Raw genomic sequence first — 24,445 nt, 5'->3', positions numbered from 1 at the left:
CGCAAATACATCGGCACTTGTCCAGCACATGCCAAATCTGGCATCAAAACCGGAAACGAAATACTGCTTCAGAAACGGAAACTGGTATCGAAAGTAGCTTGGAAACCAAAAAACGAGTTTTCACGTACCAGAAACAGACAGCGAGACATTATTATTTTCGGTAACAAACCTCGCTAACGTTGCGGGAAGAAAAAACGTACCCGCCCCTTGACGTTTGAATACGTCTTTCAGAATGCTCTGCTATAGGCCACGCATTGCCTATAGGGCCATTTTTGTTGGATTCTAACGTTCGAACTACGGCATGATGTGATGACGTTACAGCAACATGCATATATCGCAGGTCGTGAACGCTTCAGCAATATATACTTCGAGCAATCAAGAGCTTTTCCAATATTCTGCCGTAAGCAGTAATCGACTTCTGTAATTTTGAGCACATTGTCTCAAACATTACTGAGCTCTACCTTTGGTGGTCGTAAAACCCGTCAGGGAAGCTATACAGAGAAGAAGGGCGCGGCTCTCGTTTCTCCGGTGTCGACGTTGAAATGTCTGCAAAGTACATCGTCCGCGGCTTAGCAACATTGTGAAAGTCACGAAAGCAACTATATCTGGATGCCCGTAAACTCTTGCCTTCAGTTAGACCTCGTATTATTAGGTCACGGGATGACGTGTCGGACATGTCGGCGCCGTGAAGGCCGTAATGAGAGCTCTGGCGCCACTTCGACTCTTTTATTCTGGAGCAATACCTTCAATATAGGTACTCTATTTTGTAGGTACTGTTCTGGACTGTAGTGGTAATGAAGACCACCTATTGGGGATTGATTCTCAGGCTCGCTGCATGAAGCCCACTCCCTATACCGTTATGAGGACACATGGCTGTAGTAGTGTCGCAGAAAGTGACAAATTACTACTATTCGCGTTATACGTACTCCTTCAACCGTTCTATCGATGTCAGCAGGATGGGGCAACAGCAACACAGTGCGCCGCTGCCTAAGCTGCTTTTCAAAATGGTGTTGTGTACTCCTACAGTTACCAGCTCGTAGCGCGAAGTTGCCCCTTCCCTCCGCTCGAAAGAAACGAAATAAATAAGCTTAATAGAGACAGTTTCTCCGAGCGAGAAACAAATTTATCGGTGTGTATTTTCGATTGACGGCTGAAGTCTATTGAGACGAAGCTCGGCGCCAGGTTTCCGCGCACAGCGGCGTCAAGCGCTCCTTAACCCCGCTCTTGCGCAACATCATAGCAAACAGCCCGAAGGCAGTGGAAACGCGAAAGAGAAAACGCCACAAATTATCGTCCCTGTGTCACTGCGTGCTGTAGCGGGCAGGTTTCCTTCGCCACTTCCTGTGTGTTCTCGAGAACCAGAGCCGCGAGGCACGAGTGTATAGTTTGTTGAAGACCCGCAAAACCCTCCTCTCTGAATCGTGTGGCCGTTTCATTCATAACCTGGTCTCTCGTACGCCCACGTCCTACACACGGCTTTTCCCCTTCCCCTTGTCGTAGAACACAGAGATAAAATGGAATCGAGGTTGCGCAAAGGGGAACGTGGTCGACCCACGCGACTCTCCATCTTGCGAGTCAGTTCAGGGGGATTTTTATTTTTTTTACTTCATTCTCCATCCAACAGGAACCTCCTTCCTTACCGTCTCTCTCACTCTCTCCCCCTTCATTCGCCCGATACTTTGTCTTTATGCAGCTCTCTTCCTCGTGATTTTTTCTTCTTCTTATTTTATTCCGCGTTGCTGGCTGCAAGGGCGTGGGTTGATCGCTGCACTTTCTTTCGTTTTTATTTCATCGCGTCGTCTTTTCCCCTGCGTTCTTCTTCCTTGGGGCCTGCCGTCGCAGGGTCTCCCCCCCTAAAAACGCTGCAGCCACCTGCGACTTGTCGCGGGCCCCACGATACCCTACGGGTCTCCAACCGGGTCGCGAATTTGAGCTGGGGGTGCGTCGTGTCGAAAACTTCAGTTTGCCAGAAAAATCGTGTCGAGTTTCGTCCATAAAGGGCACCGAAAGCTGCCTCAGATGCGTCCGACACGGAAAACGAACGAAAGGCCTTCCGCGAGCAACCCCCCCCCCCCCCCCCTCCTCTTCACATGTTATGACCATCGGGGGTCCTCTTGAGGGGCTTGGGATGCCACGGCAACAACTGCTTCGGCTTTTGTAGGTTTTGTCTTTGAATGGCTCAGTTCCTCCATGTAATGGCCCCTGAGTCTTTCGTCGCCGTTAGATGCTGATATTTCTTTCATTTAAAGTTTTTCTTCTCTAAACTCACGCACATAGTTTGTGTACGAGCAGAGAGGGACGTAGCTTCTTTTTGTCCTCGTATTGGACGTCTTCCGATTACTCTTTTGAGTAACTGACGCGCGCATGTGCAATTTGTAACCTGCACACGAGGAGAGGTGTCTTTTCCGTAGGCAGCGAAACCCTCCGCTCTGGACGAGAAAAGAGGGAAGTGGGGGAGAGAAGGCGTCGTCCACTTTCAACCTTTCTCTTACGTTTACACACACAGGTCTGACTAGACACTCTTCTGTCGACCTGTCGTTCTTCGTTGCCGTCGTATTGTGAACGAATTTGAGGTGCACTTTCTGTGGGTGTCTGTTGTTGCTGCGTGTTTTGATCGCGAACATGGCGTTCGTGGTGACTACGTGGATGTACAAGCAGCCGCAACGCCGCACGCGGCGAAAGCAGGTAACATTTGAGAGCGTGTGTTGTAAAACCGATCAGTGTTAATGCCGTAGGTTTATTAACGTGGACGGACACCATTTTATGTGTGAGAGGGTTTTATGTTTGCGTCCTAGTGGAGCATTCGTAATGAAGCGTGAGTCCCTTCCCCTGGGTTTCGTGCCTAGCGATGTTTACTAGACGTTTTGTGTTGCGGAACATTCTAGACGATGGGTTCCAACAGCTGTTATGCAGGAGACGTTCTCATGTTCGTGCGTGGCGGTGATACGTAATGGAGACACGTTTGATGATTTTCATTAGAATGGGCGGGCGAGTTGGTATCTCGCGTTCTGTGCTTTGCCAGTCAGGAATCAACCCAATATGGGTTTAATTCCTGACGCAGTGGTTTAGTGTAGAACATCGTGCGTTATTGCTCTGATTCGGACAAACGCGCGAAGTCTAGGAAGCTGGCCTGCATGTGGGAAACAAGACCCCGACGTCATCAGTCGGATCGTGATCATCGGACGCCTACTCGTATTGTGTTTTCGGGTTCACCACCTCGCTCGTTGTCGTTAAGCCGCTAGTTGTCTTCCTATTTCGAAATCTTGTCGCGCCGAGAGGTTCACAGCAGGTGTCGCGCTGGTCGGCCCACCCTCCATCCCCAACAACACGAAATATCCTCTGGATGTACGAGTAATGTCCTAACGGAATCGTACGTCCGGTGGACATCTGAGGGACATCTATGGGATATCCATGGGGATCTCGTGGGATTGCGAATAGTTAACCTTACCGAAACGACTACGTGCCGAATGGTTATGTAGCTGTACTCGTGTACATTACATGTGCGTATATGCAGCATATATACAGGGTGTTTGCTCTAACGTGTCCAGAAATTATATTTGATGCGAGCGATAAAACAAAAGCAAGTGGTACTTTTCTGCTACTTGAGTAAGAAACAGGTACTGCTTCACTAGTAGCACCTGTTTCTTAGTCAAGTAGCTGAAAAGTAGCGATCGTTTCTCTTTTATCGCTCGCTTTAAATAAAATTTCTGGACACGTTAGAGCAAACACCCTGTATAAGCGATACATATCGCGATAGGGATCTTCGTATGAAGCACCCCTCACTTTGTTTCGTATTCTCTCTTCTGGCGCTTTTTCTGCTTACGAGTGCAGCTTCGAACTATTGGAACGCATTCGGTTTGGAAGAGACATCGCTTCAGTTTGAAATTCGAATGAAATGTATACAATTATTCGCTTCGCCATTCGACAAAGCCGGATACTCACACAGCACTCTACCTTCCTTGTTCCATCCTGCCAAGCGACCAAGTCCAAATTCTTATTTCGCACGTTGTGAAGAAACCCGTTATATCCGGGTATTGACGATACATGCACTAATGGGGCATGTCAGTATAACTGTTGGGTCACGCTGAGTGCGAAACAATCTCGGTTAACGTGGAGGCGCTAAATCTAGCATCCAAGCGGCGAACGAAGGGATGACGGCTAATGTAGCTGGCGCCCGTAATCAGTTTGCGTTGCATTTTAATTGATGCAGGCCAAGCCTGGTCACGAATATGAGCGCAGATGCTAGTTCACAATTCGGCAGGAAGGATTGCCCCCGTGTGAGTCTAATCGCATCTTTGCGCACATATTGAGGCTACATTTTCCTTCGGTATCCGCTAATATACGAACTACAGCCCAAGAAGAGCATTAAGAAGTGGGATAATTGAACACGACTTCATCAGGCCCCAATTTCGTCCCGAGGTTAAGTGCGGAATGGCGTGAAAAATTGACGTGCCATCCCTGCGCCCATTTTTCTCGTTCGCCGTCTTTGTTTAGTTAAAGGCTGCAGGGTAGTCCACTTCCGCTTTCGTAAACTAGAAAGAAAAGGCTCCAGGTTCCCTTCCCAAGTTCGATTTTTGAGCCAAAAAAACGATACCTGCGAAAAAATGAGAAGAAGAAGAAAACGGCTTCTCCCCGCATTTGAACGGCGCTTCCGGTGTGATGCGCTTTCTCGGTGCGTTACTCCTTAGCCTTTTATATAAATAAGGGTCGAGACTCAAGGCTTCCGTCTTTGGGGAAAGGCCCTTTTTTATACCTGGTTGTAGCGTACTTAACAATCTACATTGCTCCTTTTTTTTTGGTACGATTATTCGCGTATATGCTTTATAAATAGAGTGGTAAGGGGGGTTATATACAATGCATCATCTTTTTGGGGCGTCACTGCAAAGTTGTTGCGTTCTTTTTCGCAGGTTTCTGTCAAGCAAGTGAACGTGCGAACGCAGGAAATGGTAGGCAAATACGTGGAATCTTTCTGGATATGTTTTCTCTCTCTATGTGTGTGTGTTTGTATGTGTGTTCCTTTAGGGTGATGGAGGGTGAGAAGGTTTTCGAGGTCGAGGTCTGAGATTACCCTTAAGACTCTTGACGAAGCGATTCAAATCGTCATGTATGCCGATTGTACATGGAACCGACTCATCCGTTTTTGTTTTTGTTTTTTCATCCGTTTCCCGAAGTTCTCCTTTGAGCGTAAACGAAAGGATTGAATTGAGTAGTTTATATTCTATAGGTAGTTCTGTATGTTGAAACAGTTTTAAACGAGTCTGTGGATGAGATTCGCGTATCTTCTATCGTAGTTTTATATGTGAATTCAACGTGCGGTAATAATTTGATCATGAAGGACTTTATTCTGGATGCCGAATCCATTTGCTGTCATCACTAGCAACAATGTTATACTGGACAGCAAAAGAGATCGACCTTCGAAACTGCCGCGTTCGTTGCGACCCTGCTGGCGCGACACGTAGTGAGAATCTCGAGATCGCCGAGAGGCGTATAGAGCGTGGTGGTAACATCTGTTCAGGCAGAATATGACTTCGTAAGCACATAAGGTGCGCATATTGTTTGATGAGGTCAAAGTTGAACGGGAGATGTGTTCTCGCGCCGCTCGCCACGGGCGCAAAAAGTTCATATGCTCTATCGTTTCTGGGGATTTGCCTGTCAAGGGTAAAACGTAAATGTCTCGCGAGTTTGTGTTTCGCGATACGCGTATCAAAACAGCACGACAAACACTTGTCGCGAGGAAGAAGGGCCACGCGACGAAGCCGCCGGATTGCGCATGATGTCAAGTTGGAATATTCTGGCAAGTCCCTGGCTTGCCGGAAGGTGGCGTTGATTCGAGAACTGCGGATGTGACTCGCTGCCAGTTGCGTTCCTTCACTCGTTGTGGTTTAGTTGTGCACTGTCGGTACCTTCCAACTGTACCAGGGCAGAATCGTCTTGCTTTGTCGGCATTTGAAATACCACGGATTTTTACCAATAACATCGCACTCGGACGCCGAAAACACGCATACTGCAGTTACCCTCGTATTCGCGGCACTTATACTGCGGCACGCAAGTGATGATCATATGCAAGAAATGGTGGATGTAGCACGCATTTTTACATCTTGGTGCATGATAGCTGTGGCTCCCTGCGTATATCTACCAGGGTGTCTACCAACCTGGAAAACAGGGAATTGTCAGGGAATTCTGGTGTGACTGGAAAAGTCAGGGGATTATCAGGGAATTTGGCCAAAAAGCAGCTGAAGTCAGGGAAATTACAGACAAGTGCCGCGATGATGCGCAGCGAATCGCGAGTGCCGACCGGTGGTTGAGCGGTGATGCAGCAGCAACGTTACCGCGAGTAGTAGTTTGCCAACACGACAAGCTCTGAAGCAGAAAAGTAGGGTAGCTTCACTAATACTTAATAAATGGTCAGTCTGATGAGGGATCTGTATCAAAATGTTGGAGCAGGCACCAAATTCCCTTTTGTTTTTGTCAGGGAATTGGCTTGAAATAGTCGGTGAAAACCTGGAAAAGTCAGGGAATTTGAAGGCTGCAATTTGGTAGACACCCTGTCTACGCTTGCCTCGAAGACGCCGTCACCTGGATGGCACACTCCGACGTACAGCGAGAGCGATTTAGTATAGATCCGCTCATAGCCACAGTTGCTTCGCGGCGCGAACGCGGAAGAGATTTTGTAGAACCCGTCGTAGGGAAATGACGACAAGGACGAACGTGACGCCCGCAGGCTCGATTAATGCGACCAACTTCTGTCAGCGTACACGATCGTGCTTTACCGTTATCGCTACTCGCATTAAATTGGTCCGAGGTGCAAGTAGCGCCTTGGGAAGGTGTTGGGTGATGAAGGCACTTTCGTTCCGCGTGTGGGTTGGGCTATTAGTTGTATAATGTAATGACACGTTGCAGGTACGGCGACGGATGCATATTATAAATGCATGCTCAGGGAAATGGTTGCGTATAGAGACTGGTAATGGGCTTGCTCAAGGCCGTCTGTGCAGGGAAAATGTGCTTGATACGTTTCGACCTTTTACGTGTATATAGGGTGGGCTAGCTTAATTGGATTAGAGACTACATGACGGCTACAGTGGAGAGAGGTTTCTTATTCTACACGTACCGGTGGTCATTGCAAAGCCGTTCTTGGGGGCACGGAAAAATAACCGCAACGCAGAGGCCCTGCAACTTGAATAATACGGTGGCGTTAATGGGGTTGTGACACCTTTTCAACGCGTCGTACGAGTCATAAATCATTGAACTCAGATACGCGTCAAGATGTGACGCCGAGGGGGCGATTGCTATACGACAATCCACACTGGCAGACGCAAACACGTGACCTCTCTCGCGCTGCCTCACGTCGGGCGCCATTGATGGGGGAGTGCTTTGGAGTGCGAAGTACTCAAGCTCTACTTTAAATACATTGCTGGGTGTGTGTGTACTTTAAGTATGTTTCAAATTGTGTACTTTGTACTGTACTTACGGTAGTTTTCTCAGGTACTTCGCTGAGACTTTGCTCAGGTACTTTGGTGGTAGCTTGAAGAAAAAAATCCATTCTTGACATTTAGGCGGTTTTAGCACACCGTTGGTATAACGCAGCACCACCTATAGACCGAGGAAGCCTGCGCATTGCCTCCTCTCCTTCCTTCGCTATACGTGGACGTTCAGAATTGTGTCTGCTACTGCGATTCACCGTTCTGCGAATTCAAGAACCGGCAAATGATTGCAGCACACCTGAAACCTGCAGACCTAAATATTTAGACAAAAAAGTGCAAATCGCTTTCCAGAAAATCACTTTTGAGAAAGATTGAGACCGTTTTGCGCTTTATTTTCAAGTTTTCCCATTTAGTACGCAGGGACGCTCAATAACAACTGGCAGACGACGGTGGTTCTTCTCCATGGCCACGACCGCTGAAAGCACGTTCGTGATTGGCTACGACCGTTGAAAACACGACCCTGATTGGCTGACTCTTAATTGTAACGTCAAGTCAACGAGCGCGCAGGCTTTCTGTATATCTATGTGTTGTGACATAAGGTTACCGTGCCAATCGGAGCCATTCGCAGTCGTGTGTGACTGCGCAATGGTTTCCTAAAACTCTCTATTGATAAGTTATAACTACTACTTTTATGTTGTTCAACAGCTAAAAGTTAGGGACGCAATGCTATACGCACGGGCTATGCACAGCGATACGCGGATTTGTCCATCCCGTGTTTGCAAGGCCCAGATATATTGCTTTTCTTACAGGGCATAGTAATACTTTCCAGTGGCACAGCTGATTGCCTGTGCGCATGTAAATGCAAATCATGTCGTCTGTTTCACTTCGTATTCATGTTTAATTGGTAAACTAGCAGGGCCTGCTAACTAGCACTTGCTCAGAAACAGACATTTATATATATAAACAGAACATATTTTTTGTATACATACAAAAAAATCCAGAGTAATTATTTTCTTATTGCAACCACCAAAAGGCGAAGCGTGAAATGATGAAATTAAATTTGCGTTTACTACTTGCTGAACACTTGAAAGTACTTTGCCTAGTATTTTGTACTTTACTTGAAGTACATCTGTCGTACGGCGCTTTGTACTGTACCTCATGTACCAGCAACGCAAAGTACTTGGTACTTTACCCATCACTGAGTCCGGCGGAGTCGTCTGCCCTGGTGCCAGAGCTGTACGGGTTTCGGTATTCGCAGAGTCGGTTTTCTGGGCGTCTGTTACTCCTTTCGCCGTATAACTTAGAATGCAGGTACACATCGATGTAAATAATTGTCTTTTAGGTTTATCTGCGACAGATCGGGGCAAAGTGTGCTTTTGGAGCTAAGCGCTCTCCAATGATATACTGCTTGGGACATGCTTGTCTGAAAACTTTAATCAGTGGTTCAACAGCCCGTATTAGGCTTTGTCGCCTTCGAAGGGGATCTACCTGTATTGTTTCTCAAGGTAGGCCGTACGCCGCAGGATTCTATTATAGTTAGGAGAAATAATCTTGCAACAACTGGATATTTCAGACAGGTGTATGTCGCAAGCAGTACAGTGCTGTCACTGTTCAAGTCAGAAAGCTAGAATTATAGTATCGGTGTATTTATATTTCTGTCATCCTCGCGCGCGCAGAATCTGACGGGCGCCGTCGGCGTTATTTACTTTCAAACAATGCGAACGTTCGTACGCTGCAGGAGCTCGCAGTTGTTCGCAGTTATGTGTACATATCGGCGTACGAACAGTTTCAATACACTCGTTACGTGCACGTTTTGTGTTTCAATTGTCGACACCTTATGCGTCGCCCTCACGCCAACGCACTTGCGCTCGATTACGATCGCGACATGCGCTGCCTGCATCCACGGAGCTTTACACTTATGCATTCTGAGGCTGATAGTCTACAACAGGAATAACTTCTGTCGTGGGAAGCAGCGATGTTCCTCCCTGGTACATGTAGTCGCCGCATCGTAGATGTATACTTCCACGTAGGTAACGAATACATCAGCTATTCGTGTTCTGTTCTAATTGCCTCAGGCCTGTGTAAGTGTCGTGGTTCTGGCTGATTTCCTTTCTCATCAGACAGCTTACGACGGTGTTCGTTTATTGGACCCGAGGTTGCGGGCTCGAACCCGGCCGAGGACGCTAGCAGCTTGGTGGCAGGGTGTGTGTATGGTGTGCATTGTCTTGTGATTTCAGCGCAGGTTAGATGACCACCAAGTGGGCAAAATTCATCCACACTGTAGCGTCGTCTTGTGACGTAAGGCCACGAATTATTATAACGCACGAGGCTGCTCTTATGCCGGTAAGTACACGCAGCCCATAGTACCTGCAGCGTACGAACGTTAGCATTGTTGAAAGCCAATAATGCCGCCGGCGCCCGTCAAACTTTTCGATATAAATTAAAGGTTGTGAGTTGGCTTCCCAAATGTCGAAAGGATAAATCAAACTTTGACTTACACAGTACTGACAGGGCTGTGCCTCACTTATACAGTGGAGAGGGCTTATATCTTTAATGCCACCGTACAGGTGTGCTTTTGCTCGTATTAATGTGCCGGGAAAATTTTTTTCGAGGTTCGGTTTTTTCGCAGAAAACTCCAAGGATACGCTAGTGCGAGAACCGCCGTCTACACTGCACGCACACAAACGCGCTGCAACTCCTACCGCGACCCCGAACAAGTAACCACAAAGCTGACGACACGAGTGGAACGAGTGGAACCCCAAATACGCTTCCCTTTCTGGTAGTAGTTGCCGTATCAGAACCCCCTCTCCTGCCTTCTCAGCAAAAGAGGAAGCGGGCCGATATTTAATGTTTTTCTCGCGCGCGGCGGCATGGGAGAACGTGATTTCGAAGCTCGCCGAAGAACCTGAAGTCTAGGCATTGACCTGGGCGGGTTTCTTGTTATTTTTGTTTCGCTCTCGGGCTTCTCGGATTTAAACCCCGACCTCGACGTGAAAACGCGGAACCTGGCGGCGAGAGGGAGATTTTTCAATGCACTTCGTTACGAAAGGGGAGGGAGGGGTTCGACCGGTGTTCGCGAGCCGTGTTCTATAAATAACCCGCACGAGGTGAAATCGTGCGTCGTTTCGAGTACTCTTTGATAGTTTTTACGGCGTGCGTTTTGGTTGGACCGGAAGCGTCGATGAGGCGAGGTCTCTCGTGTGAGGTTTCTTTTTTCCGTATTGAGCGCGAAAATGTGGATTTAATTTATTGCAAGTACCCACAGGGCATGAAGACAATGCGTTTTCTGGTTTATCCGGAGTCCAGATATCCGGAAAACTCGTTAACCGGACTACATTACCGGGAACGAACCTGCTACCATTGGATTTTGTCTTGGTTACCCGGAATTCGTTATCCGTATCAGGACAGCAAGTACGGGGACCAATGTTCCTAGGTCATTTTGATTCGCTTGTCCTGAAAAGTGTGAACGTCCTCTGTCCCTGGCATGTGCTGTGTTCGGATTGTTCCGGCAAAATACCAGGAAATTGTACTGGGACATTCTGTGGGACCTTTTTCTTCAGAGGTCACTCCATTTTGGTGTGTGAAAGCATCGCCTGTCTTTTGGCCTAAGCCAAAGACATTTTCAAAAAGACAGACATGTGCGTCGGACAAACTTTCGATAACATTTGAACAGCAGGGTGACGCGACGGATATCGTGGCTGTAGCCAAAATTTTGTCACACGCGTGTCTACTAATTTTAAGCATCTCATTCCGCATGAATTTTTGAAGTAACGATCTTTTCCTTGTTTCCATTTCTGGAACTATAAAGAAGTCTCCCAAATTTTTCGGGTTTCCCCGGAAGTTTGCTTGGTTCGGTTATACGAAAATTCGTTATCCGGACGAAAACGGACGACTCCCGAGCTGTCCGGATAATCGAGACATGACTATTATATATCACTGAAACCAAATGATATCGAAAGGGACGAGGTCCCAAACGTGGCTAACGCTAGTTAGCTTTTTTTTCCTTTGAGATATATGCCTTTTTCCGAGTCGTTGATTCGGATAGTTTGACGGGATGGTCGTTCCATGGCATATGGTAGTCACGAGACGAAACTTGTGACGGTGATCTTCCGCGTTGCGCATTTTGAATGCGCTGCGTACATCAAATGCGTCGTTCAGGAACTGGGCTCAACCCTTGAACCCGAACCCGCGCAGTGTAGTAGCACGCATACGGACACATTAAGGTGTAGTAGCAGGTTCGACATGTCGAGTGGTCCGTGGCGTGACACGTACGTGGAACGGAACGGGTTCCCGATTCCCCAACCTTAGCTTGCTACTGTTGCATCGGTGACAAAAGTTATCGGTGCTTCGCCGTGCGTTGATTCAGTTGTGTTTGCCCAAACTTTGAGCGTGTCGCTCTCCAGTACTTGATCGGAGGGGAAAGGGCTGTGGATGCGCCTGGATTGCTCCCCACACATTGTGCGGTCAAAATGATTGCTTTATGTATCGCCACATATGTGAGCGCCGCTTCCGTTCTTGTTGACTGGCGAGCGCGGTTCTTAATTTTAATGCCAATAAAGACAGTACAACATTGCTTCTCATGTCATGTCGATAGTTTCCGGTCTGAACAGACTACATTTGAAGCTGATACAAACTACGGAACTGCGTACCAGGAACACCGAACATTTCATCGGTGAATGATGAAGGCATACATGGGTTTGCCCGTGCAAACCAGACGGAACAAAACACGAAGTGCAGGTGTAATTGAACGATCGTGTCTGATTGGGAGTATGAAGGACAATAGATCGAATTCCAGCGCGAGCCACGGTCGCTGCCTGAGCTTACTCCTTCGTCTCTTCGTTTTCGATGTCTGTGTGACGTACACGGCGGAATATCATTACCGACATGTGTCTAAAGCTGAAATCGCAAGGGCACCCCCTGCAGGGGGGTACACAGGTGAAAAAATTAGGGGGTGTCACTGAACATTTGGGAGGGTGTAGGGGGGGCCTGGATAAGTCACTGCTGACACGTTTTCCAGAGCTGCCCTCCGTGCATAGCTGAAGTTACATGGCCATGTTTTATTTTGAGACCATTGAAGCGTCCGCGAGAGCCCGCTTCCGGTCAAGAGGTCCGACGAGTCAAGAGATCCAACCGGTCACGTGACAGGCGAGTCAAAAGATCCAACCAGTGAAAGCGTCATACTGGTCAGCATTCCCTACAAAAAAGAAAGTCTATCCCTTACCATGTTAATTGCAGAACGATTGCGCTGTACGTAGTATTAAGTTAGGAAGTAATACGCCCGGTAACAGTGAAGATTTTTCGGTGTTTTCTCTCTTCTTACCACACACGCACAAAAAAGTAAGCAAGAAAATCCTGAGGTTGTGCTGTAGGTTACGGCGGCGAGTCCCCCTTTTGCCTTTGCACGTTTATGTCCATTGCCCCTAGCGCCGTAACACGCTATGCCAGAACGGATGCTTGTTACCAAGAATATTGAGCTCAACTTACAAAGAATCGTAGGCCGCAGGACTTAAAACTTATCCTTGTCGCGTTCTTTTCATTGGCCCCCATCTTATCACGTTATTCTATTCTTTTACTGACTGTGCGGGAAAATACTGTCTGACTGTGCTTTCCAATCAACATTGACGTGTCACGTTCATTGACCTCAACCCCAAAATGCAGGGTATACTGCTGGACTCAGAGTTGTCTTTGTACTTTTGTGTCCATTGGAGCAGCCGTCCCCACTTTATGTCAGAACTGAAGTTTGTTACCGATAATAATGAGCCCAGCCGCAAAGTGCTTTGTCTTTGTCCTTTTGTCGACGGCGGGAAAAATGAAGGGAAAACTTGATACATAACACACACACACACCAACAAACAAACAGATGTTCGGGCATATGAAGCTATCTTTCGTACCCTGAGAGAGTCCATGATCAGACTGTTCCGCCATGTAGAACGTCTGTCCACAACATCGACTTGGCTCTTCGACTACGAGCCTGCTGTGATACGAGAAGTGTTTGAATAATCAACGTGTTTGAAACAGCGGCCGGCCCACCCAACGTGAGTGTACATAGCCCACGCTAACTGTAGAAATAATCTCCAACACAAAGCGCTGTCAAAAAAAAAAAAAAAAATACAGCACTTCCATAACTTCTATGTTACAAACAGGTTGATCTTACAATGCAACCACCTGTTTTTAACAGAAATGACATAAGAGAACTGTCGGCTTTTCTTGGACTGCGCTATGTGTTACAAAGTAAATAAGCAAGTCAATAAAAATGAGATGTTGATTTGCCACCTGCATTTGTATTCTATTTGTACGGCACGTAAAACGAGTCCCTCGTATTTCGATACGAGTAATTTCTGCTTAGCGATGTTAGAGTTAACGACGTAACACAAAGGGGTCAAAAGATCCAAGGGCTCAATCTTGATCTGCACATAGCTTTCGTTATATCTATTTTTCAAAATTTGCGCGTTCATTCCGTCACGCGCATTGGCCATCAACCGGCGAGCACGAGCGTTTAGCAAGCGTTACGGGATAGCGAAAAGTTCAAAATTTAGCCCCAAGCCTGGCGAACCCTCAGACGAGTCAAGAGATCCAACCGGGTCAAGAGACCCTCCGAGTCAAGCGACCCATTGGTGGATCTCTAGACTCGATGGATCTCTTGACCCGTTAGATCTCTTGACGTGGAATCCGCTGTGCTATGGGAAAAGTAACAGTTGCGTGAGCTAAGTTTATACTTACTAGGGATGGACCAAACGAATCCTCGAATCTTTGGCAGGGATTCGAGATTCGGGAATCCGAATCCGAGTGCCCAAAGCAGCGAGTCGAATCTTTCGAATCCACCAACCACGTTGTTTCTTTTTCAAATTCGCGCCGGAGTCCGCCGAAAACCTGATTGGCCGGCGGGTGTTTTCTTGTTTGTTTGTTTACATTGCTCTGGACTGAAAGGGTTCAGGCAGGAACTATTACATTTCAAGTTTAGAAATACCATGGTTTTTCTTTTGATTATTTCTTAGTGTTATGGAGACAATTCAGACGCGAGAGTTTTATGTATTTCCTATAGTCGATGAACAATGTGTTAAACAAATTACTTAAGAAGTATATGGGTATGTTTTCTCCTGATAGTGAACTGTTATTTAGTTTGTTTGTTATTAAGCAAATATATTATATTCTGCTTCAACACACTTTTCAGTAGAAGTGCTTCTCCCCTGACTTTTAAAGCTCCTTTTCAAGAAAGGATTCGACAGATTCGGGATATTCGTGAATTCGCAGAACCTATTCCTTGGATTCGGATTAGGAAAACTCTGGATTCGTCCCATCTCTAAAATTTACTGAACTTGAGCTTTGCTGGCGCAAATCTAAGGAAACGCAAATTGGGCATCCCTAAATGGAGTTCACTTTTCATTGAGTTAGCTGGCCACCTCCCATCATATGCTGATCCAACATTCTAATCTCGAGCACACTCACTCAGACGCTACAGGTCGGGAAAGCGAAAATGAATATCCATCCTCTCGGTGCTTGTAGAACTGGTGGGAGAGGAACTGCAGGGAGAGCAAAGTATTTTTATTTTTTTTAAGAGGGGGCGCGCCGCTGTATGCTTGATTGGTCTCGTGCAGGGCGACCATGCAAAGCGTCCGACTCGGGGACGGCGGGGGGTTCGACGGCCCTCCCTTTTGTCCCAGTGAAATCCATGAATTTCGCTTCGGTTTTCGGTGAGCATCTGATTTCGCGTCGGAAGCCCCAGGTTTTGTGTGTCGTGATTGCGGGTTAGATTACACGAGTGGGTCATCCTCTGTGGGTGAGGGTTCGGCATTTCTATCTTTGCTATGTCAAGTGAAGCGCACTGTGTGTGTGTGTGTGTGTGAGAGAGGGGGGAGAGTGTGTGTATCTGTTACACATGTGTGCGAATGGGATTGCTCATTGCGAGCGGATTGCAGAAAGCCTTTGTCTCACCCGTTCCCTCGGCTGGAAAGGGATTTCCCCTGTAGAACGTTTGTTTGCAGTTTTTTTTGCTTCATATCGGCTTTTTCGACGTTCGGTGACGGATCAGAACGTCCGACAATGGCTGAACAGACTCTTGCATATAATCACTTCATTGAAGGATCGAAATGCTCGCGTTGTGGACCGACGGTCATTTCTGGCAACAGCCTCTGATGTGTCGAAAAAACGTGAAACACGGTACCAGAATCACACTTTAGCAACCATCTTCCATTTACATGTGCTGTCCCCGCAGGACGCACCCTCGCCTGCTTTCGTTTTTTTTTTTTTCAAAGCCACGTGGCTCCCCTGTCATACTGTAACACTATTACACATTGCGATTAAAATCGCTCTAAATCAAGTGTGCAGTCGCTGTCTCGTTCCTAGTCGGACAAGCACGAAACATCCTGCCCTGAAGAGTCACAAATCACCCGTCCCGCCTTCGTTATGAGATGGCCGCCCTCCTCTTATCCACCCCTTACATCAAGTTGCGTCTCGTGCGTGCATCGCCGGCTTTTGTCCTTTCCCCGTGGTCGCCGTCAACGGCGCTGCTGGCGTTACGCGCGCGCTTCTTTTTTGCGGCGTTTCGAACGTCGGCAGTGGCGCGATCTGACGGCGCGGCAACGGAACATCATCAGCGTCGCGCTTTCTATCTCCGTCGTCCTCCTCACTCTTTGCAAGTTGCGATCTTCGTTCGATCGTGCACTGCGTTGTCACGCGTTCTTCGGGACAAAAAAGAAAAAAGGCAGAAGGCAAATCGGACATTTTAGCTTCTCGGTCTCCCCTCCCTCTGCTCTGCTTCGACGCTTCCATGAAGCTCGGGCTCTTTATTTGGACCGCGCTACTTTCGTTGAATTCGTCTTTGTCTTCGCTGTTTTATCTTTCGCTCGGAAGAAAGAGAAGCTGAAAAAAAAGGGGGGCTTACTCTCGTTTATTTCTCTTTTTCTTTTCGTTTGGAGATTTCTACAGTCGATCGGTAGGTACAAAAAAAAAGTGGACTGATTTGAAGTACCAGAAAGCTCGCCTTTTTTTTCTTCTCTCTCTCGCTTTCGCGTCTTTGCACTTTGTGGCGAATCACTTCTTTTTTTCGTTCGTACCTACTGCTGCACTTACGTCTTTCCCCGTGTTCTTCATTCTCCTCTTCTCCATACCCTCACTCACTCACTCACTCGTCGTTTCATCTCCTGAGCTTCATATTCGTTCTCTCTTCGCGTTCCCGCTCTTTTCGATCCCCTCGCTCTCTGGGCTTTATTTTCTTTCTTTTTTCAGCTCCCTTTGTCCCTCTCCCTTCTGATTTTCTCTCTTTCTTCCTCCATGTGTTTGCTTCCCATCTCCTCACCCAAACGGTTCCTCTCTCTCTCTCTCCGCATCCAAGCGTGCCTCTTTGTTTCCCTGCCGGTGGAAATCCGTGCGGTAGCAGAGGACAACATTGCTCGTTGCAGTTGACGAGGCGCTCCTGCTGCAAAAAGCCCAGTGTCGTGTGAAGACGAGTCTGTTTCGTTGGCGAGTGGTTCATTCTGGGATTGTCATCGTTGTCTTCTCCGCGAGGAATTTGCCAAGACGACCACAGTGTTACGGCAGTGACTCGCTTGGGATGTGTGCACTGTGCCACGTGCGTTTCTGCAGCCACCGATGCCAGGATGAGGGATAGCAACGTCTGATTCCGTGTCTGCTGTTGTTGTCGACGGCTTGTTATGTTTCCGTACGAGGGTGGGGGTCAGGGTTTCGAACCCGGCGCGCAGCTGCATCAGCTGGCGCCGGCGGTGTTCCAGCAACACAATGGATTGGAGCACCACTTTCAGTTGAACCTCCACGCGCCCTATCAGGTGAGCTGCACTTGATGATGCTTCAAATTGCGTCGCGTGCTTTGCGTGAGGGGCACCTTTGTACGTGTTTTGCTGAAATGTCTCTCGCTACTTCGAACAAGGCATGCTTTCAATGACAGTGGGCTTGATTTGCCCTCCCGCGTTTTGGTCTGTTTTTAGCTTCTTTTTCTAAACCCTACCAGCGCTGTACTATATTTTCATTAATTGTCACGCTGTGTCCTCCCGCTAATGTCGCGAGTCATCTGCATTGCCGCGTGTCATCCGTGTCGTATTCGAGAATCACGGGTTCGGGTTACTATCTCTTGGATGTTGCGATTTATCTGGTGGATGTTACGATGGTTTTCGAGATCGCACCTCGTTATTCGCGTTTTCCCGGCAGCAGTGGGTCGATCGGAAACATTTTCAACTTGGAGGCGTAATAGGAGACTCAAGTCGTTGTTGAATTTTCGAGTGTTCAACGCTACTCTGTTTGCAAAGGACTCGTAGTTGAGATACAGACCTGTCCAAACCACGATAACGTTCCCTATCAGCAGTGCAGCTGCGTGCCGCGAGTTACTGAGCCATGCTTGAGATGTGTACACCTCTCTTGAGCTGTCAAGCCTCCAGTGTCCACTTGTGTTGACGCTCGGCGCCGGACGGGGATTGCGTTTTCGCGCTTTTACTTTTATTATATTTTACTTTTTTATTTACTTTTATTTCTCTTGTCTGAGAACTGTCGATCGGAAATCTGCAAAGTTGACTCCAAATTATGCTAAAGAGAAAGGAAAAAGGCAAGCGGACGAGGCATTTTCTAAATTCGGCGTACACATCAAATACTGTTTGGACGTGTTGAATTAAGTCTAATGACGCGCACGTTACTTCGCATGGCTTGGGGAGTGTGACGAGAAAAAACGGGAGCTAGCTAGACACGAAATTATACAGAACGACAGCTCGAATTCGTGGACCTTGTCCTGCTATTTTGCATGGAGACTGTCTGCAGGGAGACCTTGGTGGAACATGTTGGCCGCTTTGTCCTGCCGTAATGACCTCGACCTTCAGCGTATTTTGACACTGGCCATAGGCGTACAGGTACCCGCTTTCTTTCGCCGTTGTGCCGAGGTGCTTCAAGGTCATTTGGTCTTCTAGACGCCATCATGAGTACCGTCTTCTGTCTGCGTTTGCCGACATCAAAAATTAGTTGTGGGCGACCTGCATGTCGTCCCATTGGCACCCTTTTCTTGTATTCACACAATCGACATCCGCAACGGAATATTCTGGTGGAAGAAAAAGAAAAAAAGCAAAGGCCTGCTCATAGGGCGGACGTTCCTCCGCGTGTCATGTAGAGCATGTTGAGATGAGATTTTGAATATTGAGAGTGGAGTACTGTGCTTGACTGCGCACATGACAGACGGCACCATAGGCCCTGCCGTCTGCTACGGAGTATTCTGTGTATTCACACGAGCGACATCCTTACGGAAGATTCTAGTGTAAGAAAAAGCGAGAACACTGCTCACAGAGACGAAATTCCGTCCCGTGTTACGTTGAGCATTCACACGGTGCGGAATATCGGGAGTGGCGTACTGCGCACTTTAGCAGACGACACCGTCAGCGTCTTTCCTGTCGTCTGCTGCAAAATATTTGTGCTTGAGCTGCAGAATATTCTCGTAGCTATGACGTTTTTCTCTGGAGTATTCTGAGGAATGTCTCCGAAGACACGGTATGCGGCGGCATGTTTGTTCACCTGCGCTCTTCCATACGGAGGAGAAGACCCGTTGGAAATATGCAAGCGAATACAGCATTGAGGGAGAGCTAGGTGCGTCACGAGGTATGGACTGCGTGAGGTAACCCTCAGAAAAAGTGTGTTATTGGGTCTATTGTTTTCGATCATGACATATGGATGTCCTCTCGACAAACTTGCCGAGCGGTTTCGCGAAGAGGAAGGCGAGGTTACCGCGGCTGAATAACGGTTTTTCTCTCTCGGTCGGGCCTCTGGGGGTCGCGCGCACAGTGCGTGACCGATTAAGTGAACGCAACGCGAACGAAGTTGTGCCGGTAGAAGCCACGGGCCCTATTTCATCTTTTATTTCGCGGACCCTTTTGTGTTTCACTGGCCATACGTTATGTCATCGTCGTCTGACCTCGCTCGTTCGTTTTATCGCTCTGTGACGTTGAGTATGTTGTTTCCCTGGTAGCTAAAAGTTGGTGTTAGGCTGCTGGCATGATTAAAGAGGTGCGACACCTTTAAGTTATTTCAAACAGATGTGACAGAGAGCAATTTGCATCGATGTGTGTCGAATTCTACACCAAAGGGGGTGAAATCACCAAATTACACGAGATACTGAACACTCGTCTGGCTCTGACATCACCGCAGGAGTCTCCGCCAGTGTTCACGTGCTAACGACTACCAATGGAAATGGCCGTTGGCCTCATCCCAATGACGTCAGTGCTTAACGCGTTCATGTGTTCGAGGGCTTTAGATCTCGGTAAATACGACACGCTGAAAGATTATTCTCTTTCTTTCTTTCTTTTTTTTTTTTTGTCAGCACTGTGGCGTGCAACACAATGGATACATCATGTAATGAACCATATTTATAAAAACATGTCACAACCCCTTTAATGTGAGCGTCTGTAATGCTTCCTCAGCATGTGTAGTATCATTCAATATCTAGATTATGGTATTACATTTATGTTACCAACCTTTCCGAATCACAATCTCTGGACTCCTGTCTCTCTCAAAATTGCTTTGTCCCTGGCCAAATACAGTCCACCAACACCTTGGCCTCAAAGCTCTTTTGACCTTGTTGGACACTATAGGATTTCGATCCTTATTGTGAAGTTGCTCATTATTTCATTCCCACATCACCACCAGCAATGGGGTAGAATATCGCCCCTGGCGATGAAACTCGCCATTCATCATCTCACAATAAAGTTGTTGTTCGTTACATTTATGCACAGTGAGATATACGTGTGCTTGCAATAGAAACTGAAAACAAGCGGCAGTGATATTCTATATTTTAGTACGTACTTCGCCAACAGATCGGGAAACAGGAAACCTGCGCGCTGTATATTTGCTTTGGGACAAGCATCCTTGCACCCCTCGCATCATCACTTAATCCACGAAGCTTTTGATGCGCGCATTCTCCACCGGGGAACTCGGTTGCCAGGAACTTTAAAGGCGCAGATACGTCTGGTTCGTGGGGGGGATGTTGCTCTGACTCGTGGCTGCTTGAGACGAAGGTTACTCCCCTCCACCTTCACTATACTATATCACAGCGCCGAGCATGTGCCTCGCCTTGAAGGGCATGGGGAGCATAGTGTGTGTGTGGGGGGGGGGGGGGGGAGGTGTACGTGCCGCTTGCCATCTGCTCCGTCTGTACCGCGGAGGGGCATTGCTGCTGGCTGCGAGGGCGAATGGTTGCTGCTTGCAGTGGTCTGTGCGTTGCCCGGTCCCGCTTCGGGAGGTGCGTTCGCGTGCCTTCGCCTGTTTGCTTCCTTTTAAATGGCAGAAAAAGAAAAATACGAAGGGGTAACGGGGGTCTCCGTTCCGGCTGTTCGAAGCCAGAAGTGCGCGGGGCACACCTTCCGAGTAGGGGGCATATCGTACATACGGTGGTTTGTGCGTGTGCCCAGCGTGGGGTGTCTTTCTTTTGAGTTTCTTTTCCTTTGTTCAGTTTCTTTCTGTGGCGTCTGCGCGTGCAGACGTCTCCAGCTGTTCGAAATGAGTCCTGAACTTTTTTTGTTTATTTCTTGAAGCTTTGGATGGAGGGATGGTTGGGGGGGGGGGGTACGGCATGCGTGCCTGGCGGTGTCAGTGTACGTCCGACAGGCGACTTGAACGCATTTTGGGTCGTTCAATGCGCCGTAAAAAACTTTTCGTACCGCAGTCAGTGTGTGTGACATTAGCATGGGCCTTACTTTGCGCCTTGTTTCTCAATTTTTCTGCGCAGTGCGTCTCCCGTAGCAACCAACAACACTGAAGACATTTTTTTCCCCACACATGCCACTGTCACGTATCCCGTCTGGCGAGCACGTAACCCTCCTTAAAAAATTCATTACATCAGGTGAAATTCGTATCAAACGCCCCAGACAACAGAAGATACACACCGACGGCGAGGGAGACAAAATCATCAGGTTGTTCCCTCTTCCCCCTTCTCTTTCTCTACTCGGCGCTCTCTCTCTCTCTACCTGGCTCTTCCGTGAACACCTGGTGCTGACGGTTAAAGCCGATTTTATTGGCCCTTGCATTCGCGCTTTGTGAGAGAGGAGTTGGCCGTGTGCCACGGCTGTCCACTAATCGTTTTTCGTGACTGTCATTGTTTTGGTGCGCTAGGACAGCCTTTTCCAAACTTTGAGGCCGACAAGTGGAACACTGCAACGTTTTACCTCTCTGCGGCCACTGCATTGGTTTATCAGGAATCGCAAGCAGGGGGCGTTGACGTCATTAATACAGCTAAGTTATAATAGCTTTATGTGTCATTGACGACATGTGGCTAAGCTGAAATAACGAAGCCCCCCCCCCCCCCCCAAATAGGTAATGCACAGAAAAGAAAGTAAGGGCGGCAAAAATGGGGTGGGGTGGGGCTGTTAGGGGGCTGTAGATGAGTCTTAAGCGTAGATGAGGCTTCAGCGACAACCAAATCGAAGTATTAATTGGGTGCTTCGCTATGGAAGACTTAATATGATTCCTGACGAACACGGGACGGGTTTCTATGACCGTGTTAGCGTGACATAGTCATTGTCCCAGTGATACATGCGTTTCAATGGCAATTGCTTGCCACACCAAATGATGAGTACCAGGTCCTCATATCTGCGTCCGTTATCCCCAGGGTTAAAAAAAAATCCAGATATTTTTAAAACTATCTTCTCCAGTGGGCTTTTTTTGGATAAAACCCGGATATTTTTGGAGAATATAGACAAGCCTATAAATGGTGACACAGAGTAAGAACAGGTGTGTTTTGCTGTTATTAATTTCGGGTGACCTCTCATACTTTCGGTTTATGGAACTGCCTGTCCCAATAACATTGAATGAGTTTCCATATTTTTCCGAAAGGTAGAGTCCCATGCACGCGTGGGTGAATGGTGTGGACGCTGCACGCCTTAATAAGCTGTCGTACTTCAGTTACAATACCTCCAGGAAGCAGAAGAAAGCATCCCCCTGAATGGGCAGAAGTAGAAGAAAACGGGAAAAAAGTTAAATCTGAAAAGTTCAAAAGTCAAGTTCAAAAGTTACGAAGTTAAAAAAAGTTAGAAGTTCAATGTTGCGCGTACCTGGGCTCTTGTAAACAGCCAACAGTACAGCTGGCTAACCTTTTCAGTGACTTCCATCTTTCACCAATAAAATAAAGCAGGAATTTTCCGTGTGACGTTGAATTAAGATAGTCTTTCACATCGCATCTGGACAACATTAAAAAAAAAAAATCCGGATTAAATTGTGTGGATAAAATAAAATAAAAAATCCACCGTATAAAATCCATGTGGATTAAATTCAAACAACCCTGATTATCCCCTCCATCGAGCTTCTCTTCAGCAAAGATGCAAACATAGCGGACGAACATAATTATTTGTTTCTGTACCTATATATTACGCATAAATTTATATATCTGCCGTGTACGACGTTTACGGGAATGAGATCAGCTCAACCTAGGAGGCAGTAGACTGTTTAGGTTCTTTCACTGCGTCGGCTGTGAGAGTGACTGAGCGAGCGTTAAAATGCGTGGGAGAATGCCCTGACCACTTCCTCCTTCGAGGGTGGTACGTGTCGTCATACAGAGGAACGTGGAATAGCTACACCTAAATGGTACACTGCCGTACGCTTAACAGGAAGTGCACGGAAAACTATTCGATGGGCATCGAAAACGGAGACCGCCGCCGTGCATGCAGGGCTTGCTCCCGACATTAAGTTCGCGCACACGAACAATACCACCACCTTCCTCGATACAGAGAGTGTCAACCTGATGGAACATGGAACATACAGTCAACTATTTGCACGCTGGAACTTTTTTTTTCTTCCTTACGCACGTAAAGATACTGTGCGCGGAGAACTATTTTCAAGTCATCTAGACTCTGGAAACCGTATAGCTTCTTCAGGCACGGGTTGCCGTCGATTGCAAGAGGACGAGCGAGTCGCTGTGACAAGCTGAAGTTGGAAACCTGTTGCACTACGTTGAGTCGCATATTTATAAGACATAGAGCTGCATCTCGGAATGCCCCCCCCCCCCTTTTTTTTTTCTTTTTCCGTTGCCGTTTTTATTCAGTATACAAAGAATCCTTCGGGGCATCTCATCCATTTCTTTCAATGCTGAAGTCGACCAGTGTGATAGGTAGTTGACTAGCGCATCTTGCAGTTTACGTACGCTTTTCTTCCATTTTTTTTTATTCCTCCGTACAATAGATTTTCTTCTTCAAGCGGGCTGTGCGTACGGTGGGTGCACGTGGCATGCATAGCTGGTGAGCGATTTAATCTCTTTCGCGTCGCTCGACCGTCCAGCTGCCTCTTTATGGTAGAAGCTATCTGAAAACCGCGCAGCGTCGCATAATGTTGTTTGTTCTGCGGGAAATAAGGGGCGGGGGGATATTGGAGCGGTTGTATTTAATAGCGCTAGGCGGGCATACCCTTCTTGTTGGTTTTCACTCTTCACCGGCCGGGTTTTAAAAATTAGTTCACCTCCTTCATTGTAGTCTGAAAGCGTTGATATTTTCATTCTGCGAGAGTGCAGGGGGGGGTGGAGGAGAAGCAACGCCCGGTCACGCGATCAACTTGATGGAGGGCGGGAGGCCAAACATCGGATGCCGACACGGCGCTTGGTGGGGTGTGGGGATCACCACGAGTTCGCGTATATTTTGATAGGGTGATCTTGAGGGTTATTTTCAGCGTGAACTTTTCAAATGGGGATGATCGAGGATAGTCACACACATCTGCCGAGGCCACGCAGGGGAATAGAAAGACTTGCCGCCCACCTGCAATAATACGACGTGAATCGGCTTGCTGTCTAAATACTGAAGTAGCTTTCTGTTTCGCGTATTCGAAAATCCAAACACCGATTAACGCGGGACTGTATTGAACATTATAAAAAAAGTACGCTTTCTCCCTCCCTCACCTTCCCAAGACGCCCGACAATGCGGAGAGGTCTCGGATTAGTCGTCTGAAAACTATCCCCCGCGGTGATTGGACAAATCGTTTGCGTAGACTAATGAGAGCGCGTTACGCATTGTCGGCCCTCTTGAGAAAGAGAGGGAGAGGGAAAGTGTAACCGCTCACTAATC

General features: G+C 47.6%; 1 protein-coding gene across 10 annotated transcripts in view; it reads left to right on the top strand.

The window, feature by feature from the left end:
* LOC135385993 (transcription factor 12-like) overlaps window positions 1-24,445 on the top strand; it is a 102,523-nt gene that overhangs the window by 28,862 nt on the left and 49,216 nt on the right. For 4 of the 10 annotated variants that reach the window (XM_064615666.1, XM_064615669.1, XM_064615665.1 and 1 more), the window contains exon 6: window positions 4,908-4,946. The exons of 2 other annotated variants lie outside the window; for them this stretch is intronic. In XM_064615666.1, the coding sequence (XP_064471736.1) occupies window positions 4,908-4,946 (39 nt within the window). 4 more of the 10 variants (XM_064615673.1, XM_064615675.1, XM_064615674.1 and 1 more) reach the window with 4 other exon arrangements.

Source organism: Ornithodoros turicata, chromosome 2 (assembly GCF_037126465.1).
Source record: "Ornithodoros turicata isolate Travis chromosome 2, ASM3712646v1, whole genome shotgun sequence".
NCBI classification, from domain to species: domain Eukaryota; kingdom Metazoa; phylum Arthropoda; class Arachnida; order Ixodida; family Argasidae; genus Ornithodoros; species Ornithodoros turicata.
This window is presented reverse-complemented; position numbering and strand designations above follow the sequence as displayed.